At 37.1% G+C, this 20,361-nt stretch overlaps 2 protein-coding genes across 8 annotated transcripts; one reads left to right on the forward strand and one right to left on the reverse strand.

The window, feature by feature from the left end:
* The first annotated feature begins 370 nt into the window (after nt 1-370).
* Nucleotides 371-19,019, forward strand: LOC141427384 (uncharacterized). Of its 7 annotated transcripts, none has more exons than XM_074086734.1 (9): nt 371-546; nt 3,207-3,362; nt 7,063-7,165; nt 14,134-14,284; nt 15,896-16,003; nt 17,062-17,155; nt 17,520-17,682; nt 17,772-18,272; nt 18,580-19,019. In XM_074086734.1, the coding sequence occupies exons 1-9, from the start codon at nt 421-423 to the stop codon at nt 19,017-19,019; spliced, it is 1,842 nt and encodes a 613-aa protein (XP_073942835.1). In that variant the 5' UTR covers nt 371-420. The 7 variants fall into 7 exon arrangements, with proteins under 7 accessions (XP_073942835.1, XP_073942836.1, XP_073942838.1 ...); XM_074086735.1 differs by having other exon boundaries at nt 14,152-14,284; XM_074086737.1 differs by having other exon boundaries at nt 371-535; nt 3,214-3,362.
* A 219-nt stretch (nt 19,020-19,238) lies between these two features.
* LOC141427387 (uncharacterized) lies at nt 19,239-20,252 on the reverse strand. Its single transcript, XM_074086744.1, has one exon. It carries the CDS (start codon nt 20,169-20,171, stop codon nt 19,239-19,241), a length of 933 nt encoding a protein of 310 aa, XP_073942845.1. The 5' UTR covers nt 20,172-20,252.
* Nucleotides 20,253-20,361: the final 109 nt, after the last annotated feature.

Here is a 20,361-nt window from a genome sequence, read left to right on the forward strand (position 1 = left end):
TTCGTGTACACGCCCATAGACGCTCCTGTCAGTTTCTATGGGCGTGTACACAAAAAACAGGGCCGGTATTTCCATGTCGGTGTTATCCGGGCCGGGAAAGAGTGTCACCCGTCGTTCGTTTGGTTTCACTTCAATTTCTGTAATTCAACGGTTTTTTAATTCTTATCTTGCGCGTAAATAATCAAACAGTTTATTTGTCGTTTCAATATTACCTATTTAATTATTTTCTGCAGCAGTATATATAAACTGTGTCATTATCGATCTAATAATGTACCTACTCTATATACCTACCTTACCTAGAGTTTATCTTTGAGTTCGCGGGACATTTGAAACTGAATAGGTAATTGTTCTCGGCCACCTAGAGTTCATGGTGTTGAAAACTGTTTTACTTTAGTATTATTTTGTATTTTTGCGAAACGAATGTGGTCTAATATATTTTATTTAGCTTTTTTATTTGTAGGCATATTTCGTACAGAATGTATTAACAAATATTGCAGTTCTAATGTCTGTAACAATACTAAGCAACACACTTTGTGTAAGTTTCAGGTAAGGGTAGTGTTAAATTAACCTAAAAGTTAAAGTAAGTATAATACAGGCGCCTACTTATGTATTTAGGTACGAAAACTGAAAGGTCTTTAAACTTCAAGAAAATTGTTACCCAGTCTTATAATTGTGACGTTGCCAAGCAAAATGGTTACATTCTTACATTGGGTGTTGAATTTAATAAATCTTAAGGTGATTTTCAACCGGCGAGGCGAGACGAGGGGCGAGACGAGAATTTTAAACTTTGTATGGCGGCGCCCGCGGTAGGGAGCGAGAATGCATACAAATACAAATTTAAATTCTCGTCTTACCTCGCCGGTGGAAAATTACTTTTAGCTGGCTATAGTACCAGGTATGTGTACAACCTAAATGACGAAAATTTATCGTGCAAGCATCTTCTGTCTCACGGGTCCATATCGGCTCGCATACTTTTGAAAGTCCGAATGTAATGTTTGTCAGAATGATCGTTTGTCATAACTCTTTTTTCTCTGAATCCAATAATTGTTCAGAATTGTTATAAAACAAACCTAACCTAAGCTATAGTTTTGTATAGAATGACCATTTAAAAATTTCAGAAATATTTAAGGTTTCAGTTGAAAAAAAATCGGACAAAAATTCAACGATGATTCGGACAAAAATTACGGTATGACTAGCGAAGAGTATGCGAACTTTGGCGCTCCCGTTTCTTCCATATAAATCTACTCTTGACAAAATAGTAACAAACACAATAAAAAACCGGCCAAGAGCGTGTCGGACACGCCCAAAATAGGGTTCCGTAGCTATCACGAAAAAAATAAGTACTTAATATTTTTCTAAGGATTTCGTATTTTATACGGAATCTTCCAAGTTTAGGTATATTTTATACCTTAGGCTGCTACTTACTCTTAAACTACTAATAATTCTCAAGCAAACTTAGCCGTTATAGTTTTCCTTGTAAGATTGATATACTTACGCCATTCTGAATTTTTTATAAATTTTTCCACCCACCGGTTTAGATTTTAGAGGGGGGGACGCTCGATTTTAATGAAAATTTTCACTTTAAAGTTGAATATTTTGCAAACAAATCACTGAATCGAAAAATCGTTTTAGCAACACCCTAATAATTTAAAAAAACCTATCCAACGATATCCCACACTACAAGGTTGGATAAGAAAAAAAAATCAACCCCACTTTACGTCTATGGGAGGTACACTATATTTTTTTTTTGTAATTTTTATGGTACCATTTTGTCGGCATAGTTTACATACATATTCGTGCAAAATTACAGCTTTCTAGCATTGATAGTCCCTGGGCAAAGCCGCGGACGGACGGACAGACAGACAGACAGACATGGCGAAACTATAAGGGTTCCGTTTTTGCCATTTTGGCTCCGGAACCCTAAAAAAGAGAACCAAATAGGTGCAGCCGTTCTTAAGTGATGCGTGAACGAACATACATACCTAAGTACAATTTCTTCAACTAATTTTTACATACTTAATAATTGTATTTCATGCTTGTTCTTTTTGTTTTCTTTTATTTTTGTTGTTTATTCATATTTTTAAATTTTGTTGCATTTGTGTGTCTTTGTGAATGTGAATAAATGTCTTATTTCTTTCTTTCTTTATATGTAGAAGACAGAAGAAGAACATAACTTGATATAAACAAGGTATCTACTATCTATACAAGGTGTTAATTAAATAACTGAAAACCTCAGACACCACAAAATTATTTTTTCATTTTAAGTTTGTTGAATTCATTTATTTTTGAACATCTTCATTATTTTAAAACATATTGGTGTGTTTTGCTAAGTCAGTAATTCTACCTCATTTCTAACTCTACTCCAAAGATCTACACTCATAACATGTTGTTGTTGTTTTTTTGAAATTTTGGCGCCGTCCATAAAACAATTTTGCAGTGTTTAGTAGGTTTTGCCGTTGTACGGTAAAAAAATTCTAGAAAATGAAATATTTTACTTGTTCTTTATTCTTTTTTAAAATATGGCTGTTCTGTTCTAATTAATAGGACAATTTCGCCAGTGTGTTAAACTCTCTTTGAGAGGCACGTTGTACGGTGATTGTAGTTTTTGAAAACTTGATAGTAAAATTCATTTTAAAATTCACGTGGAGATCACTTGCGCATTAAAAAATGTTAGACACGAGAGCAATATAGGATTTTGGGATCACTGTTCACTGTTAAGGTTAATCGCCGCATAAAACACTATCAAAATTATACTTCAACTAGCCAAAGAAACAGAAATAGCAAAATTAGATATTGTCTACATCCGCCATCTTCGAATGCTACAAATCGAATCGTCTCAAAAAACTCCACTCATAACATGTATTTGACGTTTAACGTTTTTAGTACGGTATAGACGCGAATTTCCCCTATGCACCACACATCTCATCTCATCTCATCTTATCTCAGATGTGTGGTGCATGGGGGAAATTCGTGTCTGTACCGTTGTCCAGCAGTGGTGTAGCGGTATAGCACGCGGCACGGAATGCCGAGGACCTGGGTTCGATTCCCAGTGCTGGTCTTATTTTTCTGGTTTTTTTGTGCATCTATATTTCAGTTTGTATTTTCAATTTAGGTTTTACGGGATGACCGTAAAAGTAAAAATTTGGAATTGAAATAATAAATACAAAAAGATTCCAAAAAAACAATCTTTATTCTAATTTTATTAGTCCACAGATCCCGCGAGGCATTGTGTCGACTATGAGCGAACTATACGGAGCGACCGAGACAAGATATTGTTGCTAGACAAAATTAATGCAAGGCGCAACAAAGTGGCGTCGGGGGAAATACGGTCGCTGCCATCAGCCGAGGATATGCTCATAATGGTAAGGTCTCTAGAACATTACCGCGTAACTCAATGGCGAATAGTTTTCTATAGGATAACCATTAAAAAAAATCTGAAAAATTAAAATTTTCAGTGGGAAAAAAATATGACAAACGTCATTCGGACAAAAATTACGGTATGACTTGCGAAGAGTATGCAAACTTTGGCGCTCCCGTCCAAAAATATGTTGTCACGCAACACAAATTTTCCCCGAAATAAGAGTGCCCCAGCAGAGCATGACTGAATTAGCAGTGATGCCTTATTGCCGTGTTTCCATTATGCGGCTCTCCCGGGAGGCATTCAAAATTCATTCCATGCATCTGATTACCGCAACCTAGCACGGTTGGCTCTTTCCCATTTGTCGCAGTGCTAGCTAGTGACAGATTTGTTCTCGTATTCTCAAACGCCTGCTAGATTAATTTTAGTTTTTAACCCCCGACGCAAAAAGGGGGTTGTTATAAGTTTGAGCGCTATGTGTCTCTGTGCGTCTGTTCTGTGGCACCGTAGCTCTTAAACCGGTGGACCGATTTGAATGCGGTTTTTTTAATTTGAAAGCAGGTTTTCTAGCAATGGTTCTTAGATATGTTTTATTAAAATCGATTTAGCCGTTTTTGAGATATTGAACTTTGAAGTGACAAAGTTTTCCAACTTTTTGTTGGTTAGTTTATGATAAATTTTTCCACTTTATAAATAGGTTACTGAACTATACTGTAACAGTTCGGAAAAAAGGGAGGGCAAAGGTTTCCGAAAGACAAAACTGCCTCAAAACACAGACATTAATTGCGCCGTAACACATATTTGCCATAATTAATTTCAGGTATAGCAAAATATTCACAAAATTATGCTAATTGACAACATTTCTTTTTTTTAACACCTGTAAATTACTACAGGAATCGAAAGAGTTTTGCCTCCTGAACATGGGAAAATATTTATTATAATTTATTTCTTCTTATCAAAAAAAATATTAAAAAACCGGTCAAGAGCGTGTCGGACACGCCCAAAGTAGGGTTCCGTAGCCATTACGAAAAAAATTAGTAATATTTTTCTAAGGATTTCGTATGTTGTACGGAATCTTCCAAGTTTAGGTATATTTTATACCTTAGGCTGCTATTTACTCTTAAACTACAAATAATTCTCAACCAAACTTAACCGTTATAGTTTTCCTTGTAAGATTGATATACTTATGCCATCCTGATTTTTTTCAAATTTTTCCACCCACCGGTTTAGATTTTCGAGGAGAGGGGACGCTCGATTTTAATGAAAATTTGCACTTTAAAGTTGAATATTTCGCAAACACATCACTGAATCGAAAAATTGTCTTAGCAAACCCCTAATGGTTTTAAAAGACCTATCCAACGATACCCCACACTATAGGGTTGGATGAGAAAAAAAAAACACCCCCACTTTACGTCTATAGGAGGTACGCTAAGAAATATTTTTTTTGAATTTTTTAGTGTACCATTTTGTCGGCATAGTTTACATATTGCAGCATTACATCGCTGCATGCATGAACGTTTAGTGTTGCAAACTTTTCGTTCATTTTCTAAGCGTTTTTACTGGCCGGTTGTGTAGGTACTGGCAGTTAACTCTTTTGTATTACACATTTGGTTTCTGATTTGATATTTGAAATTTTAATTCATTGATTCGTTGGTTCGACTGATGTTTTTGTTTTTGGCCTCATTTCTTAGATCACATGTTGGATAGTTCTGAGCTCTTGTCAGAGTTGGAATTTTTATTTTAAAATATTCTGCATCCAGTTTTTTTCTTTGGTGTAGTGATACCAGTGTCAATACCACTGATTTTACCAATTGTGTGTGGCCGGCTTGTGCCGCAAGTTTTTAAGCGTTTGCCTGCTGTTTTTCTGCTGCACGCCCGTGCGACGGGGCGTTTTAACGATATCTCTAATACTGCCGATTTTTCATCGGTCCTACATAGGTATAGACCCCTACTCTCATCCTGATCAACCACCTACTCGTGATGGGTGTCGTCTTGTGGTATTATCCACACGTTTAATCACGGGAGACATGTGCGTGTGACGTCTACTGCTTCGTGGGCTCCGTCGGTGTGGAGGTTCAGAGGACTCCGATACGTAGTGAAACCGGTCAAATAATATTAGAATACAATCGCTATTATAGATTTTTGTTCCCATAGATTGTAGGCTAGTTTCCCGATGAATACATGCATGTAGGCATTAGTGCTAGCGTACAGTCACCAGCACCAATATCTTACACAACAAGCGTGCATAAATATCTGATACGACTCTATTTCTAGGACTGTACAACAAACCAGGTCCATCATATCAGGGATTTCCTTAGCTCTTAATATATAAAGCCGCGGACGGACGGACAGACAGACAGACAGACCTGGCGAAACTATAAGGGTTCCGTTTTTGCCATTTTGGCTCCGGAACCCTAAAACTTGAAAAAATATATCTGAATTTGCCAGCACTACCACAGAATAGGTAAAATGTTTCCTTTGCCTTTTTCACCAGAAAAAGGATCTGTCATAATTTTGACAACGTCTACGTCAGATTTACGTGATATTTTTTTAAATAGAGACACCTTCTTCTTTTCTTTTTTTTTAGACTAGACAAAAGTCTATTGTGTGGTAGTTTTGGAGTTATGCCCTTTTAGAATAAGCACATCTTAAAAAAATTGTAATAAATTAATTACGAAATTTTAAAAATATTATATATAGGCCTTTGCCCAGCAGTGGGACACATCTACAGGCTTCTAAATAATAATAATAATAATAATAATATATATTAGTCTTTCTCTTTCCAAACAGAATACAGAGAACGAATCAAATTATAGTCTTAAAAATATGAAATCTTGTCAATTATAAATAACCCGCGTAGCTCACCCGGAAACAGTGACATTTGACATTTCGGAGACCTCTCGCTACACTAGATAGCGCCTCTAGCCGCGAGCTCGTACGCGATAGCTCTCATTGACGTCTCAGTCTACTAATTAAGGATTATTTCCTTATAATACTAGTTTCCATACGCAGGTTTCTGTCTAATCCAACACAAGTGCTTAATTACTTGTTAGGTAGGTAATGTTCGTAACTGTTGCTACGGCGGAGGCTCATTTGGCCTTCGGTTTACGAAGATCCGTAGCCTCGGGCAGAGACTTAGAGTTCAGTAAGTCGGGTTTGTTTTCGTTCGCAGTAAGTTTACCTGTAAAGGGCGGGACGGACAACTTAGGACACACCCAGCTTCGCCATTAAAGCTGAATCGACATATAACGCACAGAATGGAACTGACACTATTTGAACTTATTCCAAATTCAAAAACAAATTGAATTGGTTTAAAAAATAAAAAAGTCAAACTGGCCAGTATCATTCCAAAGGGGCGACGTAAATAACCTCGTCATAAGTAAAATAACCCTGTTGAAGTGGCAATGGGTAAGGTAGGCCATAAAGCACGGAGAACCGATAGCCTTTGGGGCCGGAAAATAAAATTCTCGAATGGATATTGTGAATCGGCAAGCGCAGCGTAGGACGTCCACTAACGAGATGGACGGATGACCTGGCTAAAACCACGGTACATGCAGGCCGTTTCCAACTGAAGCAACATGTCTATTTATGGGGGAGGCCTATATCAAACAGTGGACGTTCTACGGCTGATATGATAATAACCTAAACAAAGAAGGCTAAAGCGGTATGTAGTTCCGAATGAATGACCTTATCCTGTTTCTTAGGAGTGGAATGAGGAACTGGCGGAATCTGCTCAGCGCTGGGCTGACCAATGCGTGACGCACAGACACAGCGTCGGCGATGTACTTGACGCCTGTCGTGATTTAGGTTTGTACGTTTTTAACACGCTTTTATTAGGTCGACCTGTATGTAACTATGTAATGGAATCTAAGGTAATGAAAATTGGCAGCTGTATGTAGTTCTGATGACAATACAATAATATGGTACTGTCGAACTGATCTGATGATGGAGCCGGAAGATAGGCACTGACATTCCATGATGAATATCGTATCATAGTCGTGTTTGCACTTGTGAGAAAGGCCACGTAATGGACTTTGAACACGATCAGGTTTCAAGGTTAGAACAAACCTATTATAATATTTGATATAGAGTGGGCCAAATTTTGTGCCGCTGAGTATATAAAATAAAATCAATTTTAAAATAATACATTACTTGTTAGGGCATCCCCCTTAATAGGGTCCCCATACAAGTACTTAAGATATTTTTTTTAATTGTATTTACAAGGTTTTAATGTTTTCTGTAAGATTAACTTTTGCTTGACCGCTTTTATTATTTTGTAACCATCATTCTGAGTTTGAGGTTTATATGTTTAATCGTTACAGAGATAGAATAAAATAAAGGTGGGCCCTCAATTCCCCATAGTAAATAAATAAATAAATATCATGGGACACTTGACACCAATTGACCTAGTCCCAAACTAAGCAAAGCTTGTACTATGCATGGATACTAGGCAACGGATAAACATACTTATATAGATAAACTAGCTTTTACCCGCGGCTTCGCACGCGTAAACTATTCGGTCTGGTAGTTGCAATTCAAATTTTCGGGATTTTACAAAATTCCCCTGGAAATACAAAATTTATATCGTGGTCTTCATTGAGGTTGTGTTGTGAATGACTGTACAAAATTCAAGACCCTAAACCCAGTGCTGAAATTTCAATTTTTTTCCCTATCCAAATTCAAATTTAAAATTCAAATTCAAATCATTTATTCAGTAAATAGGCCGCAATCAAATGAGCACTTTTACACGTCATTTTTAAACTACCAGCGCTTTCGGAAAGACCATCATTGCCAAGAAGAATGCGCCGAAAGAAACTTGTCCGAAAGTCATTTTTTCAAAATAAAATAATTACAAATAACATACTTAAAACTACAGTATACAATTAAAGAAATAAATACAAAATAATAATAATAATAATACAGAGATATATGGGGTTCCTTAGTTACAAAACTATCCCGTGGGAATATCGGATAAAAAGTAGCGTATGTGTTATTCCAGAGGTCCAGCTACCTACATACCAAATTTCATGGCTCTTAGCCCTGTGGTTGTTATTCCGAGATTTTATCCCTAAGAATCCGTGAGAATATCGGATCAAAAAGTCGCTTATGTGTTATTCTAGACGTCCAGCTACCTACATACCAAGTTTCATGACTCTAAGCCCAGCGGTTATTATTTCGAGATTTTATCCCTATTCCGTGGGAATATCGGGATAAAAAATAGCCTATGTGTTATTCCAGAGGTCCAGCTACCTACATACCAAATTTCATGGCTCTTAGCCCTGTGGTTGTTATTCCGAGATTTTATCCCTAAGAATCCCGTGAGAATATCGGATCAAAAAGTCGCTTATGTGTTATTCTAGACGTCCAGCTACCTACATACCAAGTTTCATGACTCTAAGCCCAGCGGTTATTATTTCAAGATTTTATCCCTATTCCGTGGGAATATCGGGATAAAAAATAGCCTATGTGTTATTCCAGACGTCCAGCTACCTACATACCAAGTTTCATGACTTTAAGCCCAGCGGTTATTATTTCGAGATTTTATCCCTATTCCGTGGGAATATCGGGATAAAAAGTATCCTATGTTTTAATCCTGGTTATAAACTAACTTTTCGCCAAATTTCATCCAAATCCGTCCAGCCGTTGCAGCGTGAAGAAGTAACAAACATACTCACTCACTCACACACTCACTCACTCAACAAACTTTCACATTTATAATATTAGTAGGATAAATACTTAAATACATATTAAACACCCAAGACCCGAGAACAAACATTCGTATTATTCATACAAATATCTGCCCCGGCCGGGAATCGAACCCGGGACCTCAAGCTTCGTAGTCAGGTTCTCTAACCACTTGGCCATCCGGTCGTCTAATACGAACGATGTAATGTTTTCGTTCTATCTCATAAAAATATCAAACACATACAAATATCAAACTTGGGATGATAATAGGGATCAATATACCTACTGCAATCAACAAATAATAATAAAAGGCCAAGTGTGAGTCGGTCTTAGGGCAAAACATTAAAACTTTGTAATTTTATCTGTATATTAGCGGCTACCTACTCATAAAATCGGCTTTCATAAAATTAAATAAGAAGTCGGTTTGTTTTTTTAAATTGTCTGGTATAGGTGTAACTAATGTTTTTGCGTCTGATGTTTTTGCGTGACAGCAGCGAGGCTACTACGATATTCGAAAATCGAAGTTCGTATCGTGCCATCCCTCTCTTTCTCGTATTAACTACACTATTCACGCGGGAGCGGTAGCGTGCGAACGCATTGCGCATTGCTTCTATGCAGTTACCTACCTATCTCTTTAATTAACGCGTTACCATTCGTCAACAACTATGAGCAGTAATTGTTTTAAGTGCTTGGATTTGGTCAGTGACGGAGTTCACTGTCAACATTGCAAGAGTGACCATCATTTTGAGTGTGCTGGAATAAGGGAATCTGTTTTTAGAAAGTGGGACGGTGATAAGAAAAAAGCATGGCGGTGCTCTCGGTGCCGTGCTTCTCCCGTCCGTGAAGGAAATAAACAGGTTGAAGAAATATCTCTTTCCACTATTCTTCACGAGCTTCGAGAGACCCGGAATGACCTCAAGCATGAGATTACACAAGTGAAAAACGATGTGCGTAACGTAAATGAGAAGTTGGCTGAGTTTGATCAACGTTTACAGAATTTGGAGTCTTTGAAATCTGGACACGACGAACTGGTTGAGCGAGTACAAGAAATGTCATCCACTATTACTCAGCTGCGATCCCAGTTGTCTCAAAAGGAGCAACGGGACCGCATCAATAACCTCGAAATCGCAGGGATTCCGCTACAGAAAAGTGAAAATCTAAATTGCATTTTACAAATGATATGTACTAAAGTGGGATTTTCATTATTGCCTGGGGATGTCGACACCATTCATCGTGTACGCCGCTTTACGAATTCTACTTCTGGTGAGAGTACGCAGCGGGGTGCCTCAAAAATTCCCAACATAATTGTCAAATTTACACAGCGGAAACGCAAAGATGAGCTGTTGTCAGCGGTAAAGGTTAGGCGAGGCGTCAACACGGCTGACCTGGGTTTTGATGGGCCTGCTCACACTATATATATTAGTGAACATTTAACGCCAGAAAACAAATTGCTCCTTCGCGACGTGAGGAAAATTTCTACCGAACGGGGCTTCAGGAAAGTTTTTATAAGAGACTGCAAAATCCTAGTTCTCAAAAGTGAAGATCAAAAGCCAGTCCTAATTGCTAGCGAGAGTGATCTCGTAAAGATATCTAAGTGACTATCTTGTTGCAGAGTGCGTTATTATTTGTTTGCTTGTTCGTTTATTTTTATTATTGAAGAATTTATTTCTTTGCTGGGCGCTAATTTAAGCCTTATGTTGTGCGATATTAAGTTTATTTCTGTATTTAAAACAACGGTTGTTTACTTCAAATTCCGGCTCGACTCGAACCGGTTGTTATTTGGTTGCATTATAATTCATGCGTGCATTGCTAATAAGTTAAAATTATCATTATTTTATAGAATTCGCAGCTAACTTAAATATCTCGTTTTATTACCAAAACGTGAGGGGTCTGAGGACCAAATCAAACGAGTTTTTTACTAATGTACTTAATTGTTCTTATGACATTATATGTATAACCGAAACTTGGCTTAGTGACTCATTTTGTAGTTCAGAGTACTTTGATTCCCGTTTCACAGTTTTTAGAGGGGATCGTAACGCTTCTGCAAGCGGTTTATCACGCGGAGGCGGTGTGGCGGTGGCGGTGCGCGGCGCGCTGCGCCCCGAGCTAAGACACGACTTAGCGGCGCCGGCCCCGGCCGATGAGCTGTGGGTGAGCATACCTACAAGGCCGGCGGACGCTCCGCGCGCTTCCGGTCGCGGTCAGGACTCGCGACAATTGTCATCCTATCTCCATGTTATTTGTGCCTATATCCCTCATGGACCCAATCATATCAATTTATTATCTTCCTTATTTCAAAGAGTTTTTGAGTTTTGTGACAAATACCCTAATGACACTTATTTATTAGTTGGTGATTTTAATGTCACTAACGCATGCTGGTTTTACGAGCCTGACATGAACGGTATGAGTATTATTACTAATGATGACTTCCCCGCGACTTTGGTAGCAGATTTCATGAATTTATCGCAATTAAACCAATACAATTATATTTTCAATAAAAATGAAAGGATTCTTGATCTGGTTTTTAGTAATGCTTCCTGTGAAACTTCTCGATGTTCACATCCGCTTACTCCAGAGGATGCTCATCACCCTTCTCTTAACATAGACCTCCGTGTAACGTATTCACCATCGTTTGTCCCTAACGCCACTACGTATAAAAAGCTCTTTCATCATTCTGACTTTGAGGCTATCAGGGCTGGACTCTCGGACTTTGATTGGTATAGGGAATTTCAGAAATGCGACGGACTTGAAGCTGAGGTTGAATTATTTTATGGAGTTCTAAATAATCTCATAGATCTTCACGTTCCGACCAAAAAACTACGCTCTGCCGGTAGTTACCCTCCTTGGTTCTCACAACGGTTAATAAAACTTATGAAAGAAAAACGTAAGCTTCACAAAAAATGGAAGCAGTACAAGGAGCCCTCTTATTATAACGAGTTCTCGTCTATTAGGCGTCAGACAAAAGAATTAGAGAAGATCTGTTACGATTCTTATATTCATGCGACTGAAACCAAAATCAAATCAAATCCTAACTATTTTTGGTCTTACGTGAAGTCTAAACGAAACTCCCAAGGATATCCTCAGACGTTTAAGTACGAAAACAGAACTTTTACTGACAGTAACGAAATTTGTAATATGTTCAATAAATACTTTAACTCTGTATTTGTGCCACCTGACACAAATATGAACAACCCTCCCCTTGGGGAAAATAAAAATTCTCCGTTAAACATTAATTCTATTAAAATTAATTCTGAAATTGTTTTCACGCACCTTAAATCAGTTAATGTAAACAAGGGCGCAGGACCAGACGGAATTCATCCTATTTTGTTGAGTAAATGCGCGGGGAGCTAACTGTCCCGGTTACTTATTTATTTTGCCGTTCACTTTTGACAGGTATTTTTCCCGAACGCTGGAAACAGGCATTAATAACACCAGTACCAAAAAGCAATAGAAAGGAAGATATTTCTCAATATAGACCTATTTCTAAGCTATGCATTTTTGGTAAAATCTTAGAAAAATTGTAACTAGTGAGCTCTCATTCTGTATTCGAAATTATATATCCCCAAGCCAGCATGGGTTTTTCAAGGGCCGTTCTGTAGAGTCTAACCTCGTGACTTTTAGTGATTTTATATATAGAGCACTTAACAACAAGTGTCAGGTGGACGCCGTGTACTCCGACTTCTCCAAGGCTTTTGATAAAATCAGTCATCGTATCCTCCTGGAGAAGCTTTGGAGTGCCGGAATACACGGTGATTTGTTTAGATGGATAAAATCATACGTAACTAACCGCTCCCAAGCTGTGTCTATAAAAGGTTTCATATCTGACTTTCTTCATGTCCCCTCTGGGGTTCCTCAGGGGTCCCATTTAGGACCGCTGCTTTTTACATTTTATATTAATGACATTGGACAATGTTTTAAACATAGTAATCACTTGCTTTATGCAGATGATGCAAAAATTTATAAAATTATTACTAATTCTGACGATTGCCTTAAGTTACAAGCCGATATTAATTCGCTTTTTGATTTTTGCAACGCTAATCAGCTATTTCTAAACCCTGATAAATGTTTCGTTATCACTTACTCCCGTAAAATTAATCATATAATTCATGATTATACATTAAACGGTGCAAAATTAAATAGGGTTGAGAAAGTTCGGGATCTGGGAGTGGTTATAGATAGCAAACTTACTTTTAATGTCCACATTGATGGTATTGTCCAAAGGGCCTACAGACAGCTTGGTTTTATCCTACGGGTCTGTAGGCCTTTTCGGCAAGAGATTACCTATAAAATTTTATACTTTAGCCTAGTTCGGTCAATTTTGGACTTTGGATGTATAATCTGGAGTCCTTTCTTTAAATGTCACATTAGTAGAATTGAACGAGTTCAAAGAAAATTCCTAAATGCTCTGGACTACAGAATGGGCAGGGGTTACAATTCGTACCTCAATGCTTTAGCTCACCATAATTTGTTGTCCTTAGAAAAGCGACGCACTCAATTCGATTTGATGTTCCTCTTTAAAATAATTCATAGTTATGTGGACTCCCCCTCACTGCTTGGTAATATTTCATTCAAAGTTCCTCGATGCAATGCACGACATGAAAAATTGTTCTCAATTCCGTTCTCCCGCACTAAATATTGTACTAACTCTTACTTCAACCGTTGTCTCAGTTATTATAACAAAGATTTGTCTCACATTGATATTCTTGCCCAAAGAAACTGTATTAACTTCAAGAACAGTGTTATTTGCCATCTAAATGCTAAGTAATCGCACGCAGTTCCAATTTTATTGTTTAACTCCATAAGATTGGTTAACTCTTTTTTTTTTCAGTATATAAGGATTATTATCGTACCTGTTTTTACTTCAATTGCAATTGCCATTTTATCGCATCTACCATTCCTGTTTACCGATGTATGCTTTATTACTATTGTAGCACTCCGGGTCTATACCTTATCATGTCTTAAATGCAATGTTTAACTATGTGACTGTTTGTTGCCTTAATAAATAAAAAAAAAAAAAAAAAAAAAAAAAAAATAATATTAGCGTCAGCGGGACGGTACGATACGAACTTCGATTTTCGAATTTCTTGTAGCCCTTCTGTTTGTCACAGTGGACATGGAAGTTGGCCAGAATATCGCTACAGTCTACGGCGAGGCGCCAGGCCTGACCCCGATGTCATTGGTGGACGTTTGGTACATGGAACTGCTTAATATGAAGCCTGGCGTTATCTCTCAGTATACAACGTAAGTGAACAACTTTAAGGTACAGTTGAACAAATTCTTTTACCAGGGTGGGACTTTTTAATAATCATTTTCACTTCGATTTCCTTGATAAAAGTGTGAGATTTCAACATGATATTTCTCAGAAATTGGTTGTCTGGAAGAGATCGCTTTTTAGCGATAAGAACGCCTATTGTCTTCCTGATTTTTTTTTTGTAATGTCGGTACTGCTTTTGGTGATCAATATAGAATATTTGTCTTAGATGAATGAATGGTCTCGCGCGCTCGCTCGACTAGATACCGCCGGCGTACTTGTCAAATGCGGCAACAAATAGTACGCCGAATTCGGCGTGCCCGAGCCCGAGGCGAGTCAGTCGCCTTGCAAACTGTGCGTAAGGTGCATGTCCCGAATTTTTGTTAAATTTTGGTCATAAACCGAAGTAAAATGCCAGTTTTCGCAGTGAAACTGTTTAAAAATAATACTACAAGAAATAAGAAGGACACTGGGATCACATACCATCAGTAAACATCGTATAATTTCGAAATTACAAAATAAAATAACATGAACCCTAAACGCCATTCTGTGTTGCCGCGTACACAAGAATCAAATTCCCCGTGGTTGAGATTTTAATAAATTGAATTTTATTGTTATCATCATTAAATGATGATAAATTTTAATAACTTATTTTATTTAAGTATCTAACGTAATTATTATATATACATAACCTAGTTCTTTATTATTTAATGTTTATCTTTGTGATGTATACACTCGTCTTCCCAGTCAAAAAGCCCGATCAGCTGATTTACTTAGGTATTACGAGAAACGAAAAAATTTTTTTTTGTATTACTACCCATTTTCCTGAAATGTTAACTTTTTACCCGACTGCCCGAAGGAGGGTTATGTTTTTCAAGCGTATGTATGTAAAACATTTTTTTTAATTTTAGTTTTAATTAACCTGTACATTATATTAGGTTTAACTATAGGTGCAACGTGTTATCTTAAGTACGCAAAACACTTAGGTGGTGACTCAGTCCATGAATTTTTAGTAATAATTTGTAAATATTGAATGTCCTTAAATATATATATTTTTTAATTAAAAGTGAGGCCTGATCATTGATATACCTACGTCATACCTATCATTTTTTTTAAAGAACAAACCTACGCCTAACCTACGCCTACATTCACTCTTAATTACTTCTTAATTTCTAAGTATTTCCCAAGATACATTTTGTAACCAGTAACTTAATAGACCACAGAATCATTTATTTTCCCAGTAATTCGGGTAACAGTGGAGCAGCTGGCAGCACAATTCGTCACGCACACTAGCATACTTGCAAATTGTCTTACACCGTTCTTACGCACACTACAATATTGAGTTGCCGCATTCACGAACCTTTTGTTTTTAGTTAGCGCGGTATCTAGTCGAGCCAACGCGCGAGACCAATCATTCATCTAAGATATTTGTATTGTATTGTATGATATTAGTAGCTCAAAGGTTCCACCCTGGTACCTACATGATTCAATTTCTTCGACTGTACCTACCTACCTACTTATTTAGTTTGCATCCTTGGGATTATAAATGTTAAAAAAATCAGACAGATTTTCAATTGTTTTTTTTTTGCTTTTTGGCAAAGGTCAATTCCGCGTGAGGAAACTTGCACGCAACTGCGAAGTAATTCGACGATGTGTGTGAAGCAAAATCACTCTAGGCCTTCAGGAGAGCCGTGGCTCGTGTCCAGCAGGTGGGATATACTTTGTCTGGAAAGTCATTATGTAATACTGACTGACTCATTGACAGATTGACAATGCATAAACCAAAGCGCCAGAGCTAGAGACATTTAATTTGGCAGCCATATTCCTTGAGCAACAGTGGATGTCATACGGCTGGTATGATGACGATGTTTCAGGATTATAATTACGCGTTAAGAAATTAAGCTCAAAATTCCTGCGGGAAAAAAAAATGATAACCCAGCCTAAATAAATATCTAAGAAGATTTGTAGATACCTACCCTGTAAGTAAAATAAAAACAACATTAAGTAGCTATCGAAAATACAAACTGAGACATGGATGCACAGAAAATCCAGAAAAAGAGAGCATTCCGTGCTGCGTGCTATAGGGTTATATAATGTGCGTGATGTAAGGGTCTACACCACCGCTGGACAGGATTCTAGACATAAATTTCTCCTATGCACACATATCTCAGGTTGCTTTTTTCCTAGCGACAGCAGCACTAGCGACATCTATGTTTAGCTCTCATCGAGAGACGTCAACACTCTTTCGGAACTAACCGCTCACCCAGACAAGAGATGTCGCTACTAAGCAATCAAATTATGATTGGTTTTTTTGAGTCTTTTTGTATTTTTTATTACAACTCCAAATTTGTACTTTTACAGTCATCTCGTGAAAACCATATCGAAAATACAAACTGAGACAAAGATGCACAGAAAAACCAGAAAAAGAGATAGAGAGAGAATTTTTTAAACAAAAAGTTATTTTTACATAGATATGTTCAGTTGGCATTTGGCATAGACTATCTCCACCAAAAATACTTCTACAAAATCTTTTACAAAATCTATACAATTTGGTCAAAAGTCTTGGTAGGGTAGGTAGTCTGGCTGCTCCATTCCGAACCGAACCAGATATTAATATTAATATTAAATAACCTAGTCTCCTTGGAGGCGCTTTTGATATCACCATTATTTAGAATAGGAACTTCTCCTTCATGGCTCATTAATATTTTTCAGCCTATGTTCTGAAGATGAGATGATGACTTGCTTTTATACAAAGCTTTGTTTACAGATATAACGCCACTGGAACTTCGCCATATAAATATTTCACGCAGCTTGTGTGGGCAGATTCCTATCAAGTCGGTTGCGGTGGTGTCAAATTTAAAGTTAGTTTACTCATTTCTATTTACGGCTAAAGTTACAAGTAGCTCAAATACTTAATTGAAGTAACTAGGTTACTACTACTTTATGTAATTTAGCACAGACAAAATTGAGATTTCTCACTCACTTTTTTAGAGCAATTCTATTAGGCATACTTCTAAAATAATGTATAATTCATACATACCTTCATCATCATCATCATCATCCCAGCCTATATACGTCCCACTGCTGGGCTATTTTAATTTATTAAAAAAAAGACTTTCTGCCAAGTTTCTTGAGGCACATTCTTTTTGGCAATGATGGTTTTTTTTAACATACAATCATCTTTTTGAAAAACGTTTTGTAACACCTACCTACATTAATTTACAGGAGCGCTTGGACGATTCTGATTATAAGAAAAATAGAACAGTATACAGATTAGTTTGTAATTTTGCACCTCGAGGCAACCAGGTGGGAAAAGCTGTGTATACTGCTGGTCCGACTGGCAGCAAATGTATTTATGGCACAAATAAAAACCACACTTCACTATGTGGTAAGAAATGCAGAATCCCATTCTATGACATTAGCAATACATAAGTACCTATATTGTGTCCTTAAGCATAAAATGTATTTTTTTTTCAGACACAAAACCTGCTGTTGATGACGATATTGATGAACTAGTAGATGAACCTAAAAATTTAAACTTCACAGGTGACATTTCAGATACTGACACAACCGTGGAGCATAATTCAACCTTAAATACTGAAGCACTTGCAATTACCGATCTTAATGAAGATGATAATACGACATTTGACTATTTTTCTCATTTGTATCAGTTGACGAAAGATTACTTGACTTCTACAACTACAACAAAAGCGATGTGCAACAAAGAGTTGGCAGTTGACGAAATTGTTGAATTTCTCAAAAAGAAACTTAGCAGTGACCCGACGTTGCAACAATTATTTACAACCACTTTGCCTATATCAACAGGAAGTGTATTTAGAGATGCAAGTGTGGTTGCGTTTTTAGATAAAATTTACAGTAAAGCGGTGCTAACTACAACAACAGAAACACCGAATGCTGATTTTGTTAATTCAACATTACTAGTCAATTTAGTGGAAGCCGTTATATTTAGAAATACAGGTAACAGTAACATTAATTCATTTTCTAAATATCAAAGTATTTCATTTGTGGCGAAAGGGTGGCGCAGTAAGTCAGATTCAGTTAACTCGATAGTACCTGCTTAGACATGTGTGAAATAAAAATAATGCATTCTAATAATAAATAAAACAAGCGCAATAAAACATTCTTAAAATTTTGGTTACCTATCAAAACCATTGGTTTGGCTGACTCTTGCAGCACAGAAAATAATCCGTTACTTATTAAATTTTATTTGTCTACACATTCTGCGGCTCATCAGTTACATTCGTAGTTTTCTGGCTTGTTTTAGATTCATTTCAAGCCCCCAGTGAGGTTACGCAAGAAATACAAATAAGACCTTATAATTTTGTGCACCCAGTACCGGTCCAGGCCGAAATGGTGCCCGTGAAACAAAATTATGATGTTACTGGACATTACTTTTTCCCTGAAGATGACATCGAAGAAGCTGCCAAAGAAACAACTGAGCCAGATTATGATATGTCATATGCGCCTTCAATGCAAGATGTTGTTCATGAAATAGAGGAACTAAGGAAAAATAAACCTACTAGAGATTTCTTGTATGATATACTTGAAACAGAATCTGCCGTAGAAAGTACAACAAAGTTTAAATTACTATCACCTGATGATATGAACTTACATACAAGTGGCTACAGTAACATGAAAATTTTCCTAAAAGAAATTGCAGACAAGTCAGAAAATCATAATGCTGAGCACTTAATTAGTGCTTGAGCAAAATAATAAATATTTATTTTACATGAATAATCACAACTTTTCTTGACGATTAGTGAATTCTTACTGGAAAAAATCCTATCAGAATTCTTAGAGCATTGTTGAGGGAATCTCATCGTTCGCAGCAGCACCTTTATCTAATACTCTTTATCTGTCGTAAGTCCTGCATTGCTATTAATCTAAATGAAATAAATGAACATTTGTTTAGGCCTGGATTGTTTAATTGACTGCAAACATAGTACAAAGAAATGTAAATAAATAATTAAAGTTGTTTTGAAGTGACGACATGCTGAAGTTACGAGTACACGAACAAGCATTAGGATTATTTTTATGCCTGTTATTTATTGTCTTTAAAATTTTACTTAACATTAAATAGTAGTAATCATCGCTATTAGTCTGATTTGATCTAAGTTTATTTTTCTTAGGTTTCTTATGGCAGTTGAAGCATATGTTTCTCTTACTTCTACTATCAGGGTCATTACAAGAACAATCATTTTCTTTTTCTGTGCTTTCTGGCTCCATAGAGATTGTGACATGTGTAGGGGATTCCGTATGCGTCTCACATTGATCGAGAGTTTGGACAGTTCCAGATCCATCTTTACGTTTGAGATCGAGAGATCGCCGTTCGCAATAGTCTTCGTCTTCTGGAGTAGCATTTCCTGTTTCATCAGTGGAATTGGCTAGTCTGTTTCTATTCATGAATTCCCTAGTACATGTTGAAGTTCGAGTACATCCGTCTACGTATCCTGGCGGCGTTCTAGATCCAGAATGGCCACCTTTTCCTTTGTCTACCACTTTCCCATCGCTATCAGTTACTGTTGGCGCCGTCCAAGTGCACGTAACTTTACGGCTACATTGTTTCAAGGGCTTGAAAAGAGCATATGTGACAGTTGGCACTGTAGTACCTGTTGTTGTAGTTTTAGCCGTAGTTGTGGCCGCGGTAGTTGTAGCAGCAGCTTTAGTGGTGGCTTTGGTAGTGGCAGCAGTAGTTTTGGCAGTTGTTTTAGCAGTAGTTGCAGCAGCAGTTGTACCACCACCTCTTCGTATATTGAAACCAGTTTCTCCACCATTGATTTTCCTTAAATGCATTAATTCATCAAACGACAAAAACTTTTCTGTCACGTCGTGTTGATGTTCAGTTTGATGTTCCATTTTTATCGTTATGGGTTCTGTTTTCTCCGTCCATAGTTGGTAAGGACTGCTGGTTCGTAATTTTTTTCTTCGGTTATTTGATAGTGTTGTATATCTAAGAGATTTCAACTGTGGTTGTTTGTTATTTGCATCAACTTGCCAAAATGGATTGTCAACAAATTGTTCCTCCGTTTGGCGTTTGCTTTTCTGA

Source organism: Choristoneura fumiferana, chromosome 4, assembly GCF_025370935.1.
Source record: "Choristoneura fumiferana chromosome 4, NRCan_CFum_1, whole genome shotgun sequence".
Classification (NCBI taxonomy): Eukaryota; Metazoa; Arthropoda; class Insecta; order Lepidoptera; family Tortricidae; genus Choristoneura; species Choristoneura fumiferana.